At 37.4% G+C, this 27,794-nt stretch overlaps 1 protein-coding gene across 1 annotated transcript in view; it reads left to right on the top strand.

The window, feature by feature from the left end:
- pappaa (pregnancy-associated plasma protein A, pappalysin 1a) overlaps nt 1-27,794 on the top strand; it is a 211,018-nt gene that overhangs the window by 72,368 nt on the left and 110,856 nt on the right. The window contains exons 8-10 of the mRNA XM_015367158.2: nt 1,390-1,518; nt 1,763-1,854; nt 19,962-20,158. Of these exons, the coding sequence (XP_015222644.2) occupies nt 1,390-1,518; nt 1,763-1,854; nt 19,962-20,158 (418 nt within the window). The remainder of the gene's footprint in view (nt 1-1,389; nt 1,519-1,762; nt 1,855-19,961; nt 20,159-27,794) is intronic.

Genomic DNA, 27,794 nt, shown 5'->3' with positions numbered 1-27,794 from the left:
AAAAGATACGAATTTAAACCCATTTCCTCCTACAGTGAATCACAGTTCTCCTTTGTAACCAAGGCTGGTTGCCAGACCCTATTCTTTATTTTGTGTGTGATTGAATCAGTTATGATTATGTTCACTCACATTCAAAACAGTTAAAAACACTTAGCACTGAACAGATGTTCCTCACCTGTGAACGTAGGAGATCACGAAGAGTTTTTCCTTCATGAACAGTGCAGAGTTGAAGTAAACTGGTCTCTCCTTATCTGATCTTTACAAATAACCTGCATTTAGGTGACTATTAATCCAGTCATTTGTTTTAGATTAATTTGCTTTTCTTATAAAAGGCAGCTGGGAGGAGGGTAGAAGTGTTCCTCAAGGAATTAAAGATTTTGTAGAGTACAATTAGTAACAGCCGGAACTAATAACAGACTTCTTCCTAGAAAGCACAGTTTTAGGCTACAACATTCCACAGCTCAACACGGCCTCTGGCCTCTCATCCAGACTTGCACTCTGCTGTTGTGTGCTCTGACACTCATCTCTGTTGTGTTGTTATCCTATTGGAAGACTCAGACACAGCTGAAACAACTGAACTCTGTCTTTGAAAACACAGGATGGGGCTTATGAACCTGCTGTTGTTCTCTGATGTGGGCACCAGGCCAGTGTTGTTGGTACTCGGGGGGGCAGCAGCAGTCTAGTCTTTCTGTTCACTTCATTGGCCTGGCACTTCTTTCTGTGAGACACATGGGATTCACTGATGTATAAACTTCATGTGGAAGTAATTATTTTGACATCTCTCTTAGTCATTAGCAGTTTGGTTTCTTTTTTTATTATATTTGTATCAGCTTGTATTATTGCCTGCATCTCCATAATGAAGACAGGGATGTGAGAGGAGTGTACCTACATAAAAATAAAACTGTCTATGTTGTTATTAATTCATGTTTGTGATAAGAAAATCTTCCATCTTCCATCCAATCTTCCATATTCTGCAGAAGATATCAATTAGAGGACTGCAGTGTGAATTTCTGATAATGTGCACCAAAATCAACTAACTCAGCGTCCAAAGGCAATATAGACTCCACAGTTGGCGGTGATACAACTGTGATGATAATATGGTGAAGATTGCATGGATAACATTCTCACTATTCCTTTAGTTTAACAGGGTCCACAATGCAAAGTGGAAAACATTAGCTTTAATGGCCATGGCTTGAGTATTCCCTGGCTGTATCTGATCTTTAAAAAGAAAGGACCAAAAACGTCCAGCAACAGCAACAGTTACCAAAAACACACACATGGAGGAATTCTTGACGAACATGTGGAAAGCATTTTAATTAGAAATAGTGGTATGATTGCACATCAGAACTATGTATAAATGCTCTAATTGTGTGTACACTTGTGTTTCAGGGATGTGGAGTCTGGATCAGTGTACACGTATCAAGTGCTGTCTGTTTCGAGGACAGCGGAGAGTGAGCCCTCCCCAGCACTCACCCATCAGCTGGGTTCAGCCTACTGTGGAGACGGGCATATCCAGAGGTAAATTGACAGCACTGCCATGCTTCAGTTTCAGATTCATTTGGAAGGCGTTGCGTCTTCAAAAGCGTCACAAAACGTTATAGCTTTTCATGGGGATAGTTTCAGGAAATAAACCAGGGAAGTAATTGCTGGGGCTTGAAACTAAAATAGAAGTTTGGTAGATAGAATAGATAGAATATTTCGTTTTCCTTAGTAATTTTATAGGATATGCAATGCAGGCTAATTGTTCTTCATTGTATTTCAGGCACATGGGCGAAGAGTGTGACGACACGAACTCTGTAAATGGGGATGGCTGCAACAGCAAGTGTAAAAAGGAGCTCTTTTTCAACTGTGTCGGTATGTCACTCCCTACTGCTCTTAAGTTTTAGTGTGGATTTAGATGCGTACGGCTGTGACTGTTTCACTACAGTAGATCGGAAAGGAGAACGATCTATAGAGGCTTCTGATTCGGCTTCACATATATTCATAGTACGCCACCATGCACAACTGCTTTACCCTTACCAATGTGGCTTAGCCATTCAGTGACCAATGAAATGTGTATATTTTTCATTTTAGGTATATGAATATTAATGTAGTTCAGGTGGGTAGCTGCGTCAGCATGCGCAGGCTGCAAAGGAGCAAGTAATAGGTTTATTCCATGCTGAAAAAAAGAAGAAAGAAAATACAACATTTCGGCCGTGGAGCCTTCTTCAGGTGTGCCTTCTTCACACACCTGAAGAAGGCTCCAAGGCCAAAACGTTATGTTTTCTTTATTCTTTTTTTCAGCATGGAATAAACCTATTACTTGTTCCTGTGAATATGAATTACCTCTTGTTAATTTATCCGAGAATTCATAATGGTTTTAAAATACACCAGTGATTCTGGCAAGATCCGTATGAAATGGATACCAGCCATGAAACTGCAGCTATACCATGCTGATGAGCTGTAATAAGGGCAGAACAGCCATCCATAGTGTTCCGCTTTGACTTATGTAGAATAAGAAGTCTCTGTAGAAGGTTGTGTTTGTGCAAACGTTAGAGCCAATTAATTTTCCTCTTTCTCATGATTCAGAAAAATGCCTGCTCTTAAAACACACCGTAACCCTGAATTACATTTCATGTCACATAGAAGCCAGATTCAGAAAAGAAGACAGTATTTTAATATTCTGACTGTGCCCAGCACAATTTTGTTAAAAAATGTTCTGGCTAAAATTATGCTTTTAAGTAATTTCCTACAGTATATTAGAAAGGTATATAGAAAGAGGCTGGTGGGGTGATCCAGCCTGGAGCTTAAGTGAAACATACTTTCTCAGAGGTAAAATGCAAGTGCCCTTGAATAAATGATTAGTTTAGGGTCTAAAGTAAAATGTTTGGAACAAAAGGAGAAGTCCCTGAGGGTCAGGCTTTGGAAACATAATTTGGCTTTTGTGTGTGAGCAGAGGAGAAGCCTCAGGTATTGGCAGGAGCTTCTGTGAATGTAGACTGCATCATACTGACAGCCATGATATTCTTTCTAATATCCGTTGTGGTGTTTTGATAACATTGTTAATAGGTGAGACAGATTCCTGTAGCTCCCCTTAAAGTTATAGCCAAAGACAGTGCAATCATGGTTCATCAGATTCACACTATTTCAGTAATATGCTATTGCTAGCTTGTTGGGCAGCTATCCTGCACTTCCACCCCTGTGCTTCAGGATATTGCTGGACATGGGGGTTGAAGAAAGAGCTTTTGGTCCCCGTGAGTATAATTAATTCCAGGAATTTGATATACGAAAGTGATCTAAACTTTTTTTACTTGGATTATTTTAAGTATGGGATTCCACTTGGTTTTCATCATTATTGTTAATAATGTACAGTACATAGAAGTGTTATTGTTAGAAGAGCCACCCCTTTCAGGTTACTAGTTAACTTTGAAATGCATTCCCTAAGTGGTGGTGGGGTAGAATTGGGGTTACTGGGCCAAGACTGTGTCAACTTTCCATAAACAGCAATTCCTGTGATATCTTCTAACCAGTGACATCAATCAAAGACCTGTCACTTTTCCTATCAGGCTCAGGGGTTGGGTGTCAGAAAAGCATGTTTTCAAATTTCATTGTGTCTTGAGCACGTGCAGGAGTCGATGCCAGAACTGTGTATAATGTATATATATAGTTTTTACATAAATTATAAACAATATGAGTGCCACCTCTGTTTCTCCACAGTCAAACAACAAAGCCACATATTATACAGTACCAAAAGCAAAATGTACCTATTTTAATTTGGCTAGTTCCTAATCAATGTAGCTAATATTTTGACATTAAAAAGTAATTGTAACATTTAAATATTTTTTTTAAGAATGAAAGGAACTGTGTAGTCCTATTTGAGGACAGAATCACACTAATATTTTGTGAAAACTAGATGATTTGAGTTGCTCAAAGAATCGGAAAGCAACTAGAAACCATATCATTGTTTCATGAGGTTTCTATCACATTACTATTGATTTTTTTTCTTTATCAGAGGTATCAGTGTAATTGTTTACCATTTAGTAATTTCGGTTGCTTGTAAGACTAAAATGTATTTTTTTTAGAAAAGAAACCAGCTTCTTTTTCCTTCAATAGTCCAGTTGAGAATATTAGCATAGTTCTCCATTTTCTTGTTAGCTTCATTATTTAAATCATTTTTTATTTTCTTCAAGAACAGCAATGTAGAACAAGGAGCAGGACCAGAAAATAGGAGATGTAAGAATCTTAGCCTTTGAAGCTAAGTTCATGAATGAATATTCTAATAGCTGAATGCTTGTTTTCTTCCGACCTCAGACACCTGTGGAAACCTCCAGTCTTTTGATGATTTGTCATCAAAGTCCCATATGGCTCTAATTGGCAGCAATTTCATTGAGCAAATCAGAACACATTCTATAAAGGAACTTATAACTGAATGATTTCAGCCTTGAGAGAAGCAAAGAACGCTGAATAAATTAAATGCTTATATTCTGTCTCCCCTTTGAAAACATCTTCAATGAGGATTCTCAGGTCACTCCTTTTCTTAGGAAATCTTAAATCCTAGAGTTCTTTGCAGGCCGATTTCTCTGGCCTCCAACTACAGAAAGGAGGGGTGACGAGGGGTCACACTCGTCTGGCAGAACCGACACTGCTGCTGGAATGCAGACTGCAGTTTGGCTTGGACTAATTTCACTCAGTGCTGTGGTCACCTGCCCCAGAACACAGAGTGACTCATTATCCTAAATTTGAGCTACTTAAAGGGATTCCAAATTCATCTTAATGCAGTTCTTAAACACTTCAAACAAGAGTGCTGTACATTTTTCACTTGTCAGAAAATATATGCGCAGAAATTCAGAACACTCATTGATTTGATGCATGTGGCTAAAAAAAACAAAGCATTTCAATTTTAAAACGTCGTATTAGCTGGATTATGTGTGATCGCATTATGCACAATGGTCATGCACTTGCTCTGTTTTAGCAAGGAAGCTAGTACATGAGTGAAGTACGACTAGGAAGCCCTCAAGTTTAAACTGTGTACAGTTATTCTATGGTGAAAACTACACCATGAATTTCTCTGTTCATGGTGCACTGCTACTGCAGAAAGTAAGGACGGTTTGTGAACTTTACTCTCCAGATGACCTGTTGTATGTGGTGAGATCATTATGACATAAACCAAAGGGAAGAAACATACAGTACCTTATCTCATCACTTTTCTTGAGGGAGATATGGATGGGATGGGATGGGGAATCTTTCTAAAACTGTCAAGCAGTAAACACAGAATCTCAGAATCTCAGATGTTTTTTGTGTTAGAAATAACTGTATATTATTTTACATATTTTGGATAATATATACAATAATTTATAACATGTTTAATATTTTATATTGTTACATTTTACCTTTATATTTATGTTTTACTTTCAAATACTTGTTGATACTTGTTTCAGTCCAAAAATAGTAGTTAAAAGAACAATTCTTTCAACATTTACGTTGTGTAGAATAGATCTACTTTTCTAGTAGAATATGAGGGGAGTTCTTAAATATTTTCTACTTTAAAAAAACACTGAAAACATAAAATGACAAAAGATCAGATTTTGATGGATTGAGTGCCTTCTTCAAAATTCACCTGGATTAACACTGAAAAAAAACCCATCTGGTATTTAAACATGAGCAAAAATCAGGAAAGCCTATACTCATTACTTTTAAGCTTATCTCATTCAGCCCTGTGTTCTTCTGTTTAGTCATACAGTACACTGTCATAAGCTAAAGCACATTGTCAAAAAAGCAGAAATAATTATCTTCCAAGAATGTTATAGTGTTCATTGTTTTTACTGGCACCCTAACATTTTAAGTTGTTGCGTGCAATCACAATCTTTAGGCACTGTTGAAAGTTTTTCATTTTTTAAAATTCTGATGAAAAGCTGTCCTGACTTTTTCCTGTTATTTTCTTATAACTCGTATTTATCATTAGCATTGATTTAGTTTCCATGGCATGTACCGGTATGATCATCTTTTTTTTTGTAGTAACCACACTTCAAAAATCAGAAGCTTACGAAAATCCCAAACTTGTTTGGAAACATCTTGAAAAATTTAGCGGATAATGAAGAAATGTGCTTTCCAATCTTTTTTTTTTCCTCCCATTGTGAAGAAAAACATTTTATTGTTGTGGCTTTTTCGAAAGCTGTCATGGGTTTGGGCAGCAGGAGGTTTCGTGCATTAATCGGCTACGTTGTATATTCCATGAGACAAAGTGGAAAGGGAATGGTGAGTGATATAGTATATGAAAATGTGTCGAGCTCCTAGACAGTGCGATACAAGAGACATTGTGTCTTAACTAGAGGGCGATGGAGAGACTAGGTCCTGTTCTGCCAATTTCAGCTTTAGTAGGCCACTGGTGATCAGATCCAAAAGAGAACTGGGAACATATTTTTTATCCTGGCTGCTCCCCTGCAAGAGGACCCAGCATGTTCACCCATTAAAATTCATTCCAGATCCCTGTAGAGCCCCTCATTAAATAACATAGAAGCTAGACTGTAGTAAAAGCACTGTAAAAAGCGATGTCATTCACCACATAGCACAGTTTTGCTTTTAGATATTGAGCAAAGCAAACTGCTGCCCTCTTTTATTTAAGAGATCCCGAATTTCCACAGTTATGGAAATCTTGCAAAGAATTGTGCTTATCACTTTTGAAGTTGTTCACATTTGCTCAAAGCCCAAATTTGATTAAATAAACGTTTCTTTTTGAGGCACAGAAAAAAGAATGAAATAGAAGAAATTAAATTAAACTAAAACGATTTTGTCAGTGCAAACATTTCCAGTAATTCATTCATATAAGCTCCTGACAGATTATATCAGAGCAGGCTTGTTTACTCTACCTTGTCTATCTGGTACCTGACTTAGTCTCCTACAGTTAGCTGTGTGCTATTTCATTGACATGACTTTGACACGTTCAGTGCTTGCAGAAAACCATAATCAAATGCAGGATTTTTAACAGGTGATTGCTGAATAGTTTGAAGTTCTGTTTTATTTAATTAGGACTTCTCTCTCTCACTGTTTAGATGCTTTGCCCTCTTGGAGCATTTCCTTGCAGTTATAGTTAAGTTGTGAACACTAAAACTTTAAAAACTGAACTTTGAAAACTAGGGAAGTGTGGAACAAAAAAAAAGTTGAAAGCTTTGCTACCATAGGCTAGATGTGTTTTTTAAATTAGTGCATGTCTGGCCCTGCACTGCATAAACAGTAGTATACTGTAACTGCACAGAGAACAGAACTGGCTGCGCAAGGATTGTATGAATAAAATCATATGGAAGAGAACACTACTGTTAATTTTCTGTTCTACAGAATGCAGTGGACACTTGATAAGTTTGAGCATGGTCATAATTTTTATTTTAAATGTCAAGTAAATATGAGATAGACCTCAAAGATATAGAGCATCACATATAATTTCTTCCAATCTAAAATGTCTTGCATGGGGATTCAGCTTAACATATTTCCACCTTGTCATCAGAATCATTCACGTCACCCTGTGAAATCAAGCGAGGTGAAAGCTCTACCTGTTCTGAATAAACATAAAAGATTATCTCATAGATTCTGTGGCGGTTTATTAACGTTCTTCTGCTGTGCTTTTTCACTCCTCAGTAGGGATCTTAGAGAACACATCTCTGAATATAGATGCATTCTTTTTGTATAATCTGTACAATGCAATGATAGGTCAAGTTTTTCCTTCACAAAGCTGACTTCTCACAAAAGGATTCTACCATCCCGTCTCAGACTTCATGATTTAGAAGGAATGCGACAGCAAAACCATCATTTAAAATTCATGTCCTCTAGTCCGGGCTATGTTCGTATGCAAATGGCCTACTACAATCCTACTGTGAACAGAATTGCCCAAGTGACAGTGCAGAAATTGATTGAGCATTGCTGGGGTCAGGTGGCTTGGAATCAGGCTAGTTATCTTTGGTATACTGCACAGCCGCAGACCTTGTGACTTGTCAGGCACCTGCACCAATGGAGGCCTCTGTGCAGGTCTCAGAACCTGCCCTGTCCATTCCCCTGTGTCAAAGTGGAACAGAGCCCACCTTTCTTGCACACTCCCCTACTGTCAGAAGAAAGGCAAAGCATCTGCTGTTCAGTCTTGACTCTTTCACAAGCAGGGTTGATAAGACGTGTGAATTTTCACATTGCCTTGTGTCTGTTTGAGCTGCTAGCTCTCTGTAGACCTGCTGACAATTTGACTAAATGATATTACACATCTGAAGCCTTTCACCCTATTTTAAGATCCTTTGCAAAACTGGTACATCCTTTAAATTCTGCATTTATGTAATTTGAATTTAACTATTTAAGCTGGCTGAGAACCAATTCAAGTTCGCAATGACCTACAGTAGAGCAGAAATGTAGTGTATTACAGCACAGAAAGAAAACCTTTTATAATTTATATTACTTAGAAGAACGTGATAGTATTAACTTAATCAAGAATCAAGCAGAAATGATTTTAACATAGTACACCCTCAGATACAAAGATGGATAGTTTCAGCTTAATCTGCAGATGATTCATTTTATTCATTCATTATTCAAAAAGTAATTAGCAGCAAATTCAAATGACTTGCAGCCAAAAACAGTAGGTGCTCCTGGAAGGTTCAATTTGCTAAAAATACTGAAATTATAAAATGGCACAGAAAACTGCAATAAATTACAAGAATACAAAGGTGTTTTTCCAAGTAAATTAACTTAATCAGTGGAGCATTTGTCTTATATGCAGAGAAGGCTAATCAATCACCAAAGAAAGATCACACTGATGAGTGCCACAGGGATCATCAGTGATAAATCTTATGGCAGAATGATAGAAGACACCAAGCTGTGGTACATTTCAGTGGCCACTCTGTAAGAAACGTACAGTAACCATGAAAATATCTGGCCCAGTAGCTAACTGATCAAGTTATTTCATAAAAGATAGGGTATCACTTTAAAACAAGCGACCCAACCATGTTGTAGAGAGTCCTATTCTTAGATTAAAAAAAAAAATTTTTACTTTTGTCTTTTGTTTCCCTGTTGGTTCTCAATAGGTCATGTGGGTGACTTAGATAAGCAATGTCTTTTTTTATACCATATACCTTAAATGGATAATATTCCAATCAAGGTCTGGTCAGAGCAGTGGATTGTACCAGTTTTAACTGGTCTTAATTTAAACAATTTAAACTATATACTAATATTCCATTTGTCATTTCATTATTAGTTAATAGCCTATGTACTGTATTTAATCCTATTTAACAGATGTAATGAATGCCACTTCCAGATCCACAAACTGTAGCCCTGAACCAGCATATCATCCAATTTTAAGAGTGTGTATTTCAGTGATCTGTCACCAATTGCTTGCAGAACCCCTCCGGGCTCCTAAAAATATACCCATGGTCCCCTTTCGGAGAAGTCTGCTCAATCCCAGAAGTCCTTCACAGAGATTAGTCCCTAAAAGATCCAGTTCCTCTTCTGACATGTTAGAACTCACTCATTCCCTGGCACTCAGCCATGCTCTCCCACCCATAGCCAGTCTTCCCTTGACTGACAGAACCTGTCCAATCCCTACTCTGGGACCCCTGGCACATTCAGTCAGGCTCACCCTTCCATGGCAAGTCTCCCCTTCACTGGAAGATTCCTCATCTCTTCCAAGACCTACTGGCACACTTCACCTTCTGGTGTATCCAGTTTCTAACTATAAACTCTAACCTCCTACACTATAAAGACCATAGAGAATACAAACTAATCCAGGAATACAGTATACACTAGAGAAACTGAACTTTACTAAATCCCATGCCTAACAAAGTCCTTACAAGTCTTTATCTCTTTCCAATTTACCAAAACTGAACTGGACATAAGGCTGCTGGCTAGATGTTAAAGCATAGGAATTAAACACTCCTGCCTTACTTAAAATCTCTACGATTCAGAAATCATGCATTCTACAGTACCTGAGCTACAGGAGCTTAGATACAGCACCCCTGCCCTTTCTGCCTGACTGCTGCTGCTCCAGAGGAATGTCCAATTCAGCACAGGGCCAATCAGCTGAACCCATTTCTGCCTGTGGAATTCCATTCCAGAGAAGTCCAATCAGTCAATCAAGGCAGGTGTGTCCATTTACTGCAGAGAAGGAAGAGGCTTTAACAACGTCTCAGTATGTTCCATCACAATTCGTACTTTGGGCCTTGAAAATTTGTTTTTCTTTTTCAAATCGAATGCTGATTAATATAGAAATTTGTCTTTTCTCACCTCAAGGTATGTAGTCAATATTTTCCATAGTAAATACCAGGGTAAAAATTGACTTAATTTTGCTTTGCCGTTCACATATTAATATTTCCCATTGTGAACTTTCTCTTGCATGTGTAATACTGAAATAATTTTATATATAATACTGAATGTTTGTTGCAAAATTTAATTTAATTTAAGTGTTTTATTTGTGCTTGTTAATCATTTTACTGTGTTAAGTTATGTTATAATTATAAATTCTTCTATATGGCATAACCTACAGTAGCATAGAGAATACAGACATTTAAAATTGTCTGGATCACCTTACCTCATAATTAGCTCAAGCAATTTTTGCAAATAAATAGATGTTCCAACTTTGTATTAAGTACAAAAAACATGATTGTTACTAATGGAGCAGTTCAAGTAATGTTTTATTAAATAACTTACATTTTATTTTGTCTGAGGCTCAAAACAGACAAAATGCACAGAAGATCTGTTTAATTTTGGAAAAAAAATAAACTACAGATTGGTCATTACCAGTTAAGTATCCAGTAAGTGTAATCAGTACAGAGATGGCCTGTTGCTTGAACAATAGTATTAAATTAAGTGGAGAAAACATGGAAATAAAAATATCAGGGCCAAGAATGGAATCTTGTGGAACTTTCTTGTGGAATCTTTCATAGCTATCTAAGAAAGGAGTTTTTTTTAGTCATAAGTATCAAAACCATTGATAAATATTTAGATAGCTGCACAAAAGGAATGCTGTTGAGGGATGTTAAAATAGTATTAGAGAATTTTAAGACTGCTGTGATGCATCCAAGAACAAATGCCAAACAAACAAAATATAATTATCTAGAAAAAAGCATAATTGGTAGTTAACATTTCTTTTCATGATCTTAGAAAGGCAGGACAAAACGGATATAGGTGTATAGCACATAGATAGGATCTGACTGATCACCCCATTTGAAAACAGGAAGAGCAAAGGCAGACTTGCAGTCTGCTGGTATTTCAGCTGTTTTAAAAGAGATGAAATAAGTCCTGCAGGTCAACTGAGCAGATATTGAATGAGCAGTGCATTTTTCATAAAGTGGATCAGTTTCATCCCGACCATCAGATTAATATTATTATTGTCAATATTGCAAATAGTCCTTTGGTCAGATTGTACTTTGATTAAATAATGGGCTGTATAGCAAAAAAAGAAATGGTTAATTTATTTTGAATTCCTTCTCCAAAACAGATTGCCAAGAGTTTTCACTGCTATGCAACTCCAAATTGTCTGTCATCTGCTTTTTCTTTGCTGACAAGGGACAATGTCGTGGATGATGACATACAGTAGGCTGTTTATTTATACACATCTGATTATAAAATTATGGCATTTTTTTTCTTATACAAGCCTCACATACTGCGTGGAAGGCATTTATAGAGGTAGTAGCTACAGTAAATAGAAATGTAATTGATGTTATGTTGAGTATGAAGTTAGAAGGCGTTCTTTGGTCCTTAAGTGTTACTTTCTATCCCAGATCTACACAGAACTGTTCATCACCATCAATAAATCCAATTAATGTGGTTCATCTTCAGCAATATACTGAAAGAGCTGTCCTTTTTTTTTTTAAGAATTCTAAAACGAAGCTTGAAACCATCTGATTGCCCGTGCAAATGCCTGATTAAGATCAGCTGTACAGTGTAAACAGGATACCCTGCTGAAAATACCAATGGGCTGGATTTCAAAAGCCAGCATTAACACCAACAAGTACCCATTACAATTTCATGGTTCAGTCCTAATGTTTCCATAACTGTTCTACTGGGTTAACCAAAGAGCTAAAAACAGGCTTTGAAATTATGCTCCTCCCTCTGGAGGAGTGATCGGTTCATGTCACAGTTCCCTCCTTTACAGGTGCAGAAGATATTGGAGACTATATACAGTATGTGCTTTTCTCATTGATTTATTGATTTGAAGTGGCTTGTAATGTATAGTCTGAAGGAAAGTGCAGGAAAAACATTTTTCTAAACATTATCAGGTAGGGAATAAAATGCATAAATGGAATAAAATACCCATATAATTAAAATAAATTTAAGAAACTTAGACGTTGAACACATCCTTAAATCTTACATTTCAATTCAAGAAGTCATTGAGTAAACGGATGAAGGCAGGCTATACTTCTGAAATTCAATTTTGACTCCCAACGCCACATTATTTTCTTAAAACAAACTGTATGTACAGTAGTATGTCAAGATCTGCGGGCTAAATGAAGAAAAATCAAATGGAACTGAGTGCTCCAAAAAACTACATAAAATACCCAAATATTTGAAGATGCAAAAAGTACATAGCCTGTCTTGAGAGATGGAATAAATTGGAAGTATAAAACTAATTTTGAACAGAAAAATGTCTTTACAGTACATCAAGAGCTGTGGGTATCTGGAATGATAGCGAGGTGGCCCAGTTGATCTCCTTTCTGTCGGTCTTCTTTAATTCTTATGTTCTAAGCTTTACAAAAGACAGAATCAAATCGGGAGAGTTTGCCCGTGGGACAATCCTGCTGTCTTGTTAAATAAAACCAGACAAGAGCTTGGAAGACACTAGGAAAGGGGAAGACAAGAAGAGCAGTTGAAATACAGTAGAAATGCCACCATGAGAGCCTGCAGACATTGTAAAAAATAATGGAGGCCATTTATGAAACCACCAGAATATCATAGCATAGCTGCTACCTCTTTTAAGTACTCAGGGCAGTGCTTTATTGCATCGCTTCAGGAAATATTGTGGTTCCAAAAATAATGGTTAAACAAAACTAGGAGAATTCCGTGTCTGCTCCACCCCCTTTTTCCAGTTTTCCTTATGCCTGTTCCCTGTGTAGTGATCTGCTTTGGCTATAAATATGCTGAAGTAGCTTTAATGTTTGTGGGAGTGAAATCATTTAAAAAAAAAAACACAGTGCTAGCCAGTGGAACTACAAGAATGTCAACATCTAGGCGTAAAACAAATACAATACACAGAAATGGAAATTAAGAATTGGATGTGCCTGTTGCACACTCTTGATTGGGGAATGCAAGCCACGTGCTCTTTTGGAAGATTAATTAGTTATCAATTTTTTTAATCTTTGTTCACATTATTGTAGTGAAATCATGCTAGAGGAAGCCTCACTCAGAGTGATGTGATGTAGGCCTATGCCTATGTTTATCTCTGAAGAGGTGTCGCTCTTGAAGAAGGTTCCAACTGAAATGTTGTATTTTTATTTGTTTGCCTTTATGTTTCAGAGTGATTTTAACCTTTGCAGGTTGCTTTTTTTTCGTTAGTTCTGCCAGAATTTAGGTCATTCCATCAGCTTCTTCATCTGTGGTATTTTTATTTTGTTCCTATAAAGGAGAGGGAGGAGAAAATTAGCTGAAGAAGATGAAAATAAATGTAAAATTAGATACTTGCACGCTAATGGGGATGATGTCTTTAGGAAAGATCAAGTGGGAGAGCAGAAATGATTCACGATCCAACTTGCACAGCAAAGTTAATTTTAGGCCGTTTTTCAAATTATGTAAAAAAAAAGAGAGTACTGTGTCTAAAAAAAGGTTGCAGTATATTTTTGTCTTGCACAGAATCCTGTGAGAAATGAATTACTGTATTGTTCATTGTTGAAGGCTGCTGTAATTAATGTCTTTACATGAGACTTGCTCATCATGACATATCATTTACATCATCGGCCTAGATCTCGCATCTCTGCTTTGCTACCAGTGTTATTCTTTCAAGTGTTTGTTTACTGCAAGCAATGTTCCCTAGAGATCTGCTTGACAGACACATTGGCCAATTTAGGCAGTACGCTTACTAAGGAGCTAATTACACATTACCTATATACCTCTGGTAATCCATCAGTTTTAGCAATTTGCTGTACAGAAGACACAGAAAAGGTTATTAAGTTGAAATGCACCTTACAGATTTTCACATGCCAGTGTTTGGTATTTTTAAACTTTAGACCAGAAATACTGTCTTCCTAATTTTTTTGCCATGTTTCTGACTAAAATAATTCTTTCCACATTAAGAATCTGATGTTGCACACCTTTGTAACTGTAATATAAATATCCAGATGGCTTCACTTCTGATTGACAGGTGTTTAATAGGAAATGTTAATCCTGTTTGGCCTTTGACACAGCACGGCATAAGATTTCTTAAAATCTTCAAATTGGAAATTATGAATCCTCATTAGAGGTGTGTGCCAGATGTAATAGAACTAAAACAGAAGTGTGTTTAGATCTGAGACCTGGAGGGAATTTGTTACACCAAGCAGGGGTTGTGTCTTGAACAAGCTACTTGCCATGATCTTGATACCCAGACGGGACTGAATGAGATCTTCCATTTACCTAACCTTAGCTACTAGAAACCAAATAAGCTAGATGGGCAAAATGACCTCATTTTTACTCTCAGATAGGTGAGCCATGTCTTAACCTGATCAAAAAGGTTATGATGTGTTTTTTTTTTCCACACTTGCATTGAAGCATTTCTTGTGTATTAAAAAGTCTACTATATACTTATTCAGTTTACAGTTATGATACTTAATAATAACATTGCCTGTGGTCTTAAAGGAGTTGTACCAAAGTACAATGAACAACAAGAGTATCTTGTTTAGAGTAATCACTTGGTTGAAAGGAAAGTCAACGGATTTCCCAGACAGAAGTATTTTAGAGTCTTCGAAAGTTATTGGTAGGAAATACACAATTGTGACATTAATTTAAAATTATTTGTACAACATTATACACACCTCAGAGGGCAAAAGTGTGTATATACAGGTGTACAAATTTCAGTCTAAGGAACTTTGTGTGGTCATTAGTTGAATTTCTGGCTTTCTGTTGAGTGATTTATGTCCCAAAGAATCACAAAGTGCTTTACATATAGGAGAAACCCACTCTTCATCCACTACTGAAGCATAGCACACACCTGTGTGACAGCAGGTATTATGCTTGTGTAGAGCAGCTGCTCATTCATATAATTTACAGAAGTGAGAAAGTACTTCACTAAATTGAATTAAGAGGGGACATCGGGGAGGCCAGATGATGTAAGTCCATAGTGGAAATTAGCAAGGACACTGGGGTTACAACCCCTGATCTTCCGAACTTTGCTATGGAATCTTTAATAACCACGTAGACAAGACCTTGGTTTCACATTTCCTTCAATGTCACTAATCACTATTTTGTTACCAATGATGCCAGTCACTATTTTGGTGTTTTGGCTTCTGAGATTGTGGACCAAAAGGAGGAGTGCTACAGTTCCTGCAGTCTACGAATACCACTTAGAACAGCAACCTGGTTTTGCTTGGGGATCTCCCATCCCAAGTTGAGGTCCAACCTTGTTTAGCTTCTGAGACCTGACCAGATCAGGCTGCATAATGGTAGTGTTATTGCCAGTATGATGTTGTAAACAAAAACTCAGTAAATTTAATACTTTGTTTTCATTTTTCATTGGGAAAACTGAGCTCATATACAATAAAAACCTGTCAGTCTGATAGTAATTTTACAGCTTCCACTATGTTATTGTCTGATTTATCCATTTTCATTAACTATTGAAGACTGAGAAAAGGTCTTAAAAATGTACATTAGATTTGTATATTGTAATTTAAAATATACATTCTTTTCTTTTAGTGGAATTTGTAAACATGTGGTCAGATTATCTTCCAAAATGTGATTGTATTGTGTTGGATCCTCCAAAAGTGTACATATGAGTTGTAGTATTTTGTAGTGCTACAATTCTTTCCCAATTGTAGAAAACAGGACCAATGTTTTTGAAGGGCTGGGTCTGCTATGGGAGTCAAGAACAACAATAACAGGATTTGTTTCTGAGTGTGAGCTATTTCCAGTCCCACATGTCTTCTACTTGGATGCATCAGTGAGTTCTAAATGACTGAAAGGCTGAGCTATGTTTAGTGTTTTTCAGTCTTATTGCCTGTTGGGGCTGGCAGTGCTGTCACATGCTTGGCCCAGAGGGATGTGTCTTTTCCTCAGTCACTTAATGTACCAGCAATTGAAGCAAAAAGGAGATGCAGCTCTTCACGTGTTTCAACACACTCTGTCTCTCTGCTCCTCCACTGTGCTCTCCTACTCGGAGCTGGGGGAGCTGGCTGTGACAGTTACGTTATCCGTGTGCAGTATTTGTAAAATAAATTCCCCGCTTGCTTTGTCGTCTTTGCACACAAGCGATTAATTTAGCGGTGTGAGAACAAATTGGAACAGATGCAGCTGTGATGACACTGGGATCTTCGAAATAACACCTGGTGCAGGTGATGATGGCTGACGGCATTTTCTTAATTTGATCTAGACTTGCCTGTGACAAACGAGTTAAGCCTCTGGCCTCAGGAAGGCAGGTTTTAGAATTTGAAAGTGGAGAAGTACTTCCTAAAGTACAGAAAGGCCTTCCTTTTCAGCTGGGAGCTGTTTTTTCTATCAGTCCTTTCGGGAAGACGCCTTCAGATCTGATTTCTTATCTAATAACTAAACTGGTCCCACTTCCTAAAGCCTCACCAGACCAGAATTCAACATGATAGGATTTAGTTTGTGTGTTCCATTGCTATTTAGAATTGCTAGTTCTTCTGTACTTCTCAGTAACCCACACCAGGCTTCTTATCAGCTTAAAGAAACAAATCCCCTGTGAATTTTGCCCCCTTTTGTCACATTGACTTAATACATAAACACTAACAAGGAGGTGAATCTTGAAGAGATTACTTCATAAATCGCTTAGAAAATAGTCAAATATCGAATCTCCAAGCTGCTGTGCAAACATTGAAGGATTAATCGTTGGTAATAGTTTGGTTAACTCCATGTACTGGGCCAGCTGTTGATTCTGATTGTCATAACCTGTGTTCTCCACCCTCAACGTGAAAACAATACCAAAATATCTCAACACGAGACACAACAGCTGCTTGCAAGCAGCTTCTTTGGTAGTCATCTAGACACAAACTGTTTTTGCTGGGTTCATATTGACATTGGATGAATACCTAAGCAAACACGCGCGGACACAAATAGAGCCCGCTTTTTGGCTTTTCTTTTTGTTTGCTATCTTGAGTTATTTTTTTTGCAAGACACGCAATTTAATAAGTGTCAATCACCACGAGGTGTTTAAAAACAGGAAGGCAGGAGGAGAGCGACTCATCAGCATTCCAGGCTCAGAAAGAGCCTCGTTCTTCCTTTGATTTAAACCAGATTGTCGGGCTCAGAGGATGCACCCTGTTTTTACACCAGTGGGTAGGTATCAGTGCATTACACAGGGGGGAAAGACTGCCGTCTCTGATAAGTTGACATCCTGCTAACATGTTTCCTGCATGTCCTCTGGAGTTCATGGGTTCTTTTGCTTTTGGGGGAGATGCGTCCACTTTCTCAGCAGGTGACGGCATTGTTAGATTAAAAAAAAAAACACACTGCTGCCTGGCAGCTTCTTCCTTGAAAGCTGACTGACTGTCAATGTGTGTATATATAGCTGACACCTCGGGATCCAGGAGCTCGGCAGTAGGAAAAAATAAAGCTGTTCATGCTTCGCACTGTGCTTCTGGAATGGCATTGTTTTGTTTTACTGTTCTCTACCGTGCGATTGCAAAGTCATGCACTTTCGTTTCTTATTTTTTCAAGAAAAAGAATCAAAACACTTCATTATCATACAGTAGGTGATTTACAGAATTCCATTTCATTTGCGTTTTTCGCTTTTCATTTCTTCGTGGACAAATCTTAGTGGAATGATCCTAAACATCCATTTAGGTCTCTAGCCTTTGTAGAAGCAGATACGTTCTGTCATCATAAAGAATGAGTTGTTGAATAGATACAGCTCTAGAAAACCTGTTTATATAAATGACAAAAACAATTTGTATACTGTTTAAAATCAATTTTAACAAGACTCATTTCCGGAATTCCCTTTTTGCTGACAGTTTTGTTTCTTTTTAGGGGTCAGTGTTTTTCATAGGCACAGAAGGGATATTTGGTCACCTGTCATTTGTTGGGTGGTATTTGCAGAATAAAAAATGAAAAAGAGAATTGCAAACCAAATTAATTTGTTGATGGACAATACATGTCTGGATTTTTTTTTATCCCCCATGTTGTTGGTTTTTTTTTGCCTGTTTATCATGCTGCTTGGCAACTCTTTAGATAAGCACATCACCGGAAACAGGGTTTATCGATATATTTTTTTTTTCTTTGCTGTATGTCAAAAATAGCCCTTTTCTTCATACATACAATCCTAAAGTGAAGGAAGCTAATTGAACCCACCGCTCTCAAAAGTAGCATTGTCAAGGAATGTTTCTGCTTTGACCTGGTTGAACTTTCTTTGGCATTTAAAATAGCTGCAGCTCCACTGCTTCTCCCTTTTCTTCACATACATCCCCTCCCCAAATTAACATTTACTTATGTACTTTTAGCATTGTATATCGGTGTTGTAAGCTCAAACCTGCAGTTTGTATTTCCAGTTGTTTTTTTACCTGCGTGCTAATTGTATCAAATCCTATCATTCATTTATGCATCAATAGACACAAGTGTCTTACATAAACAATCCATATCCTGATTTAACCCTTTAAATGGATACTGTGGACTATGATATTTACTGTATTTGGTGCAAATGTTATTGTAAAGCTTTGAAGTAAATAATAACTTTAGCTCTGTAGATCTCCCAATATAGTAAGCTGGTTCAGCAAAACACTGTATTGTAAAAAAAAAAAAGGATGTGAATGGTTAGGACCATTAAACAACAGATGTTACAGATAAAATCTTTAAAGGCTTTAACATTGTGTTGAAAGGCTGCGTCCTCTGGAATAGCATATGCTGAAGCTAGTGCCTGCCACTGAATACTGACTGCAAATTGATAATACAGACATTTACACACAAAGGAGACAGACTTTTTATTCAATACTGGAACAGCCACTCGAAGACAATCAATGAAGTTTGAATATGTTTTAGGAAAGCAGGGCAAAACACCATGCAGTGTGTCTAGAACAATTTCGGCTTTTGCTCTTTGTCATGTAACCCATATTTGGCTCAATGCTTTTTTTTGTCATTTATTTCTGGTCCTGGTAAGAGTGAAAATAACTATGGGCAATTAATTTCAGGATTGTTCGAAGTATAGTTTATGCCGAGTGCATGTTTTTTCTTCTTTGAGAAAAGATACAATGAACAGTAATCACATTTTTAATGGGTTTTATTTATTTCAGCTTTTTATTCCTCCTTCAAACTGCTTTCTTGAAAGATTCCTATCCTCAGATCCCTATGTACAGTACTTTATCTTTACTACAACTAATATCTTCTGTAAATGAAGGCTTCAGAATTACCTGGAAGTTAGTTACCTGTTTGTAATGAAATATTTTGAATAGATCCTGTTTACTGTAGTCCAGCAGAGACTGATGTTTCCGTCTTTTAAGTTCCAGCTGCTCTGACACAGAACATGAAGAGGTGTTTCACTCAGAATAGGCTTCTACTTGGCTGTTACCAGTGTAGAAATTATCGTTCATGTGTCCGCAGTCTAAGTTAGTGTTTGCAATGAGTCTAAGCTCCTGCCTAGCTTCCTCTGTACGTCTGCTCCCTAGGTCAGAGGTACCCAAATTACTGCACTTCTGACTAATCGTGCTTTGTCACAGCTTCATAACTCATGGAGTTTTTTTTTTTATAGTGTCTATGATTTCAAATTGGACAAATGAAAAAGTCATCTCTTGGTTTTGTCAGAAGGTAGTGCTTACTGCCACATGTGTGCCGTAGTGTAACTCACTCCCAGCAAGGTCTGAAAGTGTTGTTTTTCTCTTGTTTCCCCACAGACGAGCCCAGCCTGTGCTACTACTACGATGGAGATGGGGTCTGCGAGGACTTTGAGAGAGAAAAAAGTGTGCAGGATTGTGGGCTCTACACTCCCAGCGGATTCCTGGATCAGTGGGCCACAGCTGTGGAAGTCTCCCATGAAGAAACCATGCATTGCCCAGCAGATGTAGTTGTGGGCTACCCAGCGGCAACCAAAGTAAGATCCAGAGTGCATGTTTTTTTTTATCTTGGCCTCAGTAATTGCTTCTGCTATTTTCCTATTATTATATAGCTTAGGTAGTTGTTAGTTGTAGTAGTAATTGCAAAGTATACGTAAGGTTAAATGAATAGGTGGCTTAGTGTATACATTTGGCACAGATATCTTACATTTTCTTTAATCATACCTCTAAATATTGCCCACATATCAGTTCATAGCAGTTCACTTCTCATACAATTACAAAATACTGCTACATTTTACTTATGAAGAAGTCTCTTTCCACATTTTACTGTGGTCCTTTATTAATGTTACAAGCAACAGCTTCACACAGAGAACAGACCTGAAAATAGCAACGACTATTATACTATTATTATATAGCTTAGGTAGTTGTCAGGTCCATACTTTGTCATGTGCTTTTCAAGCCCATCGTTTATCATTTGCACTGTGACCTCTGTGTGTCCAATTTGTGTGAAAACGATAACATTCTGCCATGTCTCCAAAAGTATGAAAGAGCTAATGAGTGCAGATGAGTTCTTCATTAGCCTTACTTAGGAAAAGTCGGGTACCAGCTCAGCACATTGTTTAATGCTTTGTGAATGTGACTCAAACCAAGACCATAAAATTTGTTAAGATATGTTTCTCTCTGGGGTCTGTCTGTCTGGCTTGGGAAGCATGCAGCATTGACATCTGTGGTTTACATAATAGCACATTCTTGTTTTGTCATATTGGGCATCACTTCTGAATATTGGATCCTCAGTTCTGCTGACTTTAGTCCTGACTTGATCCTACAATTCTCTGAGCACTGTAATTTCTCTTTCAAAGAAATGTGGAGTTGCAATAAATAATAAGAGAACGCATAAAAACCTCTATGTGCAGGTGCACAATTCAAAACATATAAAATTCTTTCCTTTTCACAGCTTGATTTCCAAGCAACATGCAATAATGCTAGCAATCTGGACACATTTGGATTAAATATTTAAATCACTCTCATCGTTTCTCGTTAAATTCCACAGTTTTAGAATATAACCAAGGCGGTAAATATGCTGAAGACTAATGTGTCTACATGTTACAACTATACAATTTAATATTTATACAGAAGAAATCAAATCATTTTTCACCGTTGCAGTCACATCAAATGGTCAAAGTCACAATGCTTCATATAGTATCTTAAAAAAGTCAGAAAGCCTATGTTGAATATGTGGGCAATATTTAGAGGTATGATTAAAGAAAATGTAAGATATCTGTGCCAAATGTATACACTATGCCACCTATTCATTTCACCTTACGTATACTTTGCAATTTGATTTATTTATTATTTCATAGTTTTTCTAACCCCGCTGTCTCCAGGCGCCTTATGGATTCTATTCCTGAAAGCCACTTGGGTACTTAAATTGAGTACATCACTGAATTAATCATGCACTACCAGCTTCTATGGCATTACAACAGCTGCTTGGTTTAAAATACAAAACTTGGTAGGCTATAGTAAAAAAAAAACAGAACATTTGATGTATGTGATTAGATTTCTTTACCAGGAGGAGTGAAGTTTCTTTGCTATAGCTGAAGAACGAAATGTACAGTCGAAATGTAGCAAAATAGGATTTGTCTTCCTTTAATTTAATATTTTGAAATCAAATACCATCAGAAGTATCCAACTAATTTGGTTAAAAATACTGATAATGGCTGCTGATAGAATTGTTTCTATCAAATACAACACAATTGTGCATGTGTTTCTGCTGGCTGACTCTTTTTCTGTTCACCTAAAGCACATAAACAACAGGGCACTACAATCTCAATATGTTTAGACAAGAGGAGTAAAACAAAAGATAAAAAGTGATAGTCGGCTGTGAATTTAAAAAAAAAATCTGAAATGTTCTGTGCGTGTTTACAAAACGGGAAATACCACATGGGCAGGGGGATCAAGGCCTGAAAGGAATTATTTGTTGCGTTTTTTTTGTAAGTACAGTTCTTTACATGTGGACCAGATGTCGACAAGAGAAACATGCTCAGTATTTAGTCGCCTGACACAGGATGACCTTGTGTTGATTATGAGGCAGTGAAAGCAGTGTCAAAGACCGTAGCAGTATTGCAGGTGACAGCCAGGCCTCCAGTCTGTGATAGGCAGCACTTCTACAAAGCTATGAAATGTGTAGGAGAAATGTTTTCCCCACTTGCAGTGACGAGACCTGTAAGCCATAGCAGGCTTATCTGTAGGGAAAGGTTTTTTTACAGTATTAAGAAGGATAATTTAGAGGCAGATGTTTCTTCTGTTCTTGATGTTGTTCACAAAGGCTGTCTGAAAGAGTAGAAGACCAGGTATTCAACAGTCTGACTGGCACAGACTGACCATAGAACAGATTAGTAGGTTTAACCATTAGCATTCTTTTTAACTCACTTTAACTTAGTCCCATTTGAAATAGTAACATAGATGGTCATTTCTGTAAGAGCTCAGCATTAAAACTTTACTCATGAATTAAGATGGGTTGCAAATTGAAATTATATACTGTAGCCACTAAGAAATGGATTAAATATTAAAATATAGGCCTTCATTACACATTTAAACATCTAAAGTGGACAAAGAGTTCAAAGAAGTACCCATAATGCTCTCTGTTGGAAAATATATGTTAAGGACTGAAAATTAAATGTAGTGCACTGTGGCATTTAATTAAACTTTTAAAAATGTGAGTTTCAGTGCATTATGATTTGGATATCAAACACAAGTTATTTTGTTTCACATTATGTTTGTATAAATAACAACATATTTTAGCAGTTCACTTCTTATACAATTACAAAATACTGCTACATTTTACTTATGAAGAAGTCTCTTTCCACATTTTACTGTGGTCGTTTATTAATGTTACAAGCAACAGCTTCACACAGAGTACAGACCTGAAAATAACAACGACTGACGCAAGGTATCAATGGGAATTTTTAAATTGTAAGAGCAACTGACCATGCAGATAATACCAATATACAGAATATAGAAGGTCAACTGTAACTAGAATTGCATTTTTTGTTTCTTGTTATTAACCCTGAAGCTTGAGTTGAGCTGAGACCTCAGGTTTTGGTTTGGGCAATGTGAAAGGAGGAGTGAATGAGTGGTCTTTCTATAATGGCATGTCCCAGAACTTTCAGTCTATTAATAGCTATTTCATTGGTTTTAATTACATAACCAGAAAACATGAACATGAACCTTCTACCTTTCTTTCACCCCATTTTCTGCAAATATTTCAGCTCCAGTTCCAGTTAATGGGAAGCAGGTGGTATTCATGCCTGTGACAACATCCTTGATGGTTTGTGATTGATGGCCACTGTGCATTCCCGACTGCCAGGTTACTTCACCTGGCCGGATTTAGAGAATGGTGATCTGGCAGGACTTGGAGAAAAAGTGACATTGTGCTGTCATTTCCCTCTGCAAATGGAAAATGTGGGGCTTTGTTAGGCTGTCACGTTACATAGGCATGCATCTGGTGAGGATGACTGCATGGAAAAAATCAGATAATTATAGAAAATACATGGAATAGCTGAAACATTTTGAGTGCAGGGGAGACTGACCAGGCAGTTCGTTGTGCCTCAGCTTATACAGAGTTCTGTGTAAATGTTATCATGTCGTGCCCCAGGGTGAAAGGTTTCTGTTACATGATACAGCCTTGTCGTAAATCTAGCACCATAAACAGCCAGACTCAATTATCATGACTGGGCATTTTATTCAGACCGACTTAGTTCTCTGATGTAGAGATTTACTGCTCTCTAGGAGTAGACGAGGGGTGCTTTTCAACCAGAGACATTTGAGGACAAGATATCAAAACATGTCAGGGGGCTTATTGGAAAGCCGGAGCCGAAACCACTACAGCTGGTATTTTGTGAGTGAGTGGCTGGGGGGCAAATCTTGAACTACTACCAAATGACATGAGACGTGTGATAATATTTCTCAAGATCAATGAGCAATTGTGCCTTCTGCCTCTTGATTTGCTTCCCACCTCCTTCAAGTTTTTCAGATTGGGCAACCTGCGTGTATTCTGTCAATCAAATGGGACGTGTTTCAGTTTGGGAATGTGGTAGTCAGCTAGCTGGCTTCAAAAACACTACTTCTGTTCCTTTGATGTTCTTTCACTTTGTATGTTATTGGTAGCTGTGACAGCACCGGATGTTAAAGCCACAGGGATGTTAGTAGCTCAGTATCCCAATAAATTGCATTCAGGAGCTCGGGGAGAATATTGTGAGAGCTTCTGCCGACATCTGTTTTTAATGATAAACTGGGGTGTGGACATGATTTTTCATTTTCGTGCTTGTGAGAAAACGGTCGCAGACGCCTCATGTCCTGCATTGGGTCTGTGATGTAGGAATTATGCGTGTTCTGTGGATAGATATATTGTATCCAGTTTTTAAAGGGTTTCTTCTGCTGTGGACTGAAGTCTGTCTTCTCTTTCTCCCATTTATCAAAATCCATTATATTTGAAATGAAAGGATTGTTTTGGATTTCTCAAAAGAATATTTTGGCTGACCAAAGGCAGTGTCACAGAGAAAATAATTTGCCAAGGACCAATGTTTATGAGAATACATTGGTCCTTGGCAAATTATTTTAAACAGGTGATTCATAAAGCCTCCTTTCAAAGAATAAGTGTAAATGCTAACAGGCTTTTTTTCCTTTGAGAAATGTCTTATTTACTGTTGCTAAACGCTTTTAAGTTTAAATGTTTAACATTGAACAGAATCATACCACAGTGATCATAGTACAGTAATAATTTAATTTTTATCATAGGCAATACAGTTACAGTAGATGGACAGTACAGTAATTGTAGCACAGTGAACTGGAAAACATTTTACATTTTGGATTGTGACTTTTTCTGTTGATGAAGAATTCCCTTTTCTTAACAAGCATTGAGGAGACAAAGTAACTATCATAGTAACAGTAACTATCTCTATGGACTACATCCTGTCTTTTTTATTGTCTGATTTAAATGTGAGAATGATGTTAGTTTAAAAGTAAATTCCACTATCTTTGGCAGTCCAGATATCTTCTTGAAGTCGCATCTTTTTTAAATGCATTGCTTTTTCTTACCCTACCGTGAGCATCTCTGTCTTTGGCTGCATTTTCCTGTAACTAACCCCTCAAGTTTTTAAAGCTGGCATTTGTGTGCTGGCCTTTAAGTCACTCATATCCAGGCCACCATCAGTTCCTCTGTTTTCTGCAACACCACAGTCCACTGAGGAGGCATTTCGTTCTGGTGTTTGTGATCTCCTTTATAAGTGCTGCCTTGAGTGCCTGCCTGCATTCTTTTTCTGTCTCCTTCGATTTTCATTATGCTTCCTCTGGCTGTGGAGTCTTGGGCAACATAGGCAGTGGAATGTGCAGTTTCTCAGCTGCATCTATTCAACTGGTCTTGGAGAGATTCAAGAAGGCTGCATTTCTGCAGGGAGTATCTTGTTTTTAACCATCATGTTTGCTTTCACGTGAATAGGATAATGTTTTTCCTATATGCAGATTATACTGTACATACTAGGAGCTAAGATGAGGTACATGCATGAGCAGACTCATAACAGCTTCATTGGCTTACTTTGTGACATTGAACTCATTTGAATATCACTGTATACAGTAGTGAGGTTAAGCCAAATGTTTTAAGAAGGGTATTTAAACCAAGGTATGGGAATGGTTTTATCCCAGTGCTTTTGTTTACTATGCAAGCTCAAAAATGCACTGGTTTGTTCTTATATCAGTGATTCTTATAGCAAAGACAGTACTTCATTTCAATACATTTATTTTCTCAGTAAGGCTTCCTTATTCCTTATTTTAGATTGACTCAGTTGTACCAAAATGATTTCACTTTAAATTTCTCATGATGAGAAGAAAATGTACTGACATAAAGCTATCCCAGTGTTTACTTTCCAAAGAACATTTTTTTAACGGTAGTCTGCTTTAAAAATTCTGATTTGTAGGGATGGGGGAAAAAAAGAACAATGTATATTTACAAAATAAAGTGTCATTAAATTTAGTTGCAATTTTTATGGGTTATTCAGTATTTCTCCTGTAACTTACTGCATTTGAAAAGAATACTGCTAATTAATTTGCAGTACCATAAAATATTGCTCTTTAAAATACACCATTCCAAGCAATATGTACTATGATGAGTAATTTATTCATTTTTAATATAAATATAAGTACAGAATTAACACAAAGTTCATGTCAGCAGAGCATTTTGCCATGGTGGCCTGGCACTTAAGATTGTAATTGTTTATGTGCCTGTAATAAATCTGAATGATCTGAATTAAAAATATTAGATGGCGCCCTTTTCTGTGTATATTAATAAATCATTGTATTTACATTAACTGCTTTGAGCGAAATTCAAAGTTTATTCCTGGGTCAAAATGTTTTCAACAGTATAGAGCTCCTTCTAAGAATCCCATGCTAAGACCATTTTACACTGGAACCTTGGAAGTTGTGTCTCAGAGGTTAAAAATCACAGTATTTCAAGAACAAGTCTTTTACTGTACCTAAATGATTTAAATGTATTGCATGTTATCTCTGATGCATCTTTTTTTTTAATTGTTACCTAAGTTTTAAATTAAATTGTTATTCTTGATCACTTTCAATAGCAAGGACATTGACAGGACAACTGGCAATTTAACAAGTGCTGATTTAAGCTGCTACTGGGCACTCTGTCTCCTTGGCTGAAATAGCTGTGAAGCGGTTAAGAGGAGAGGGCAGTGTTTCTTCCTAGCTGAGGTAATGAAGTGGCCATGCAGGTGTGTACTGTATGCGATAGCCACCCCCCTCCTCTGACATAACTTTATTGCCTCTGCAAACACTCACAGCTGTAAATCTGTGCAAACATTTCAGCCCTTTATTTTTACTCTGATGTTCAAGGTTAAAGCGATTTCAAGGCTACATTCTCAAAGCACTCATTTGTGAGTGTCCATCTTGCACAAGCTGCTTTTTTCTCTTTCTACCGAGATAGGAGGAGAGGAGGCTTAAAAACATAATTTGCGTATAATATTTCTTGACTTGATTCCTTGTGAATCCCTTTTTGATTAAAACTTTTTACTCAACGAAACCTAGAAGTTGAAGTCTAGAAGTTGTCTTTTTGTCAATTTCAGAATTTCACCAGGCCTGTGTGGTGTAGTTTAATGTTGTGACAACCCAAAGCCCATTACAAGCCCTCACGTTTCAAAGAATCCCCCAGAAGTAATGTTTCTACCCTTGTTTACTTATGGTAATGCTGGCCTTTCCTTTAATGGATCCCTGAAAGGCGTGCTTGTTCCAGTGTTTCTGTGACTGCTGAAAGACGGGGGGGGCATCTACGTGCGGCGCGTGCTTAAATAGCTGGGACAAGTCCTTCCGTCTTGGTCAAGCTGTGCTTCAGACCCTGACACACCCAGGGCTTTTGGGTGTTGAGCGGCCGTGGATATCGATCCTGTAGTGACATTAAACTTAAACTTCACTCGGTGGAGGTGGCTTCCCAGAATTCTCTCACCCTTTCAGTTAGAAGATGGGTGGAATCTCTATAAGTGAAGATTATTCTTCTCCAAAACATACTAAACTGCAATCTGTCAACATGAAAGAAGTCCTATGGCTCTGTCTCTCCCTGGTCAAAGTATTGTCGTTTTTATGTTTCAGTGTTTTGCATTCCTTTTCAGCTCT

This window comes from Lepisosteus oculatus, chromosome 24 (genome assembly GCF_040954835.1).
Source record: "Lepisosteus oculatus isolate fLepOcu1 chromosome 24, fLepOcu1.hap2, whole genome shotgun sequence".
NCBI lineage: Eukaryota > Metazoa > Chordata > Actinopteri > Semionotiformes > Lepisosteidae > Lepisosteus > Lepisosteus oculatus.
This window is presented reverse-complemented; position numbering and strand designations above follow the sequence as displayed.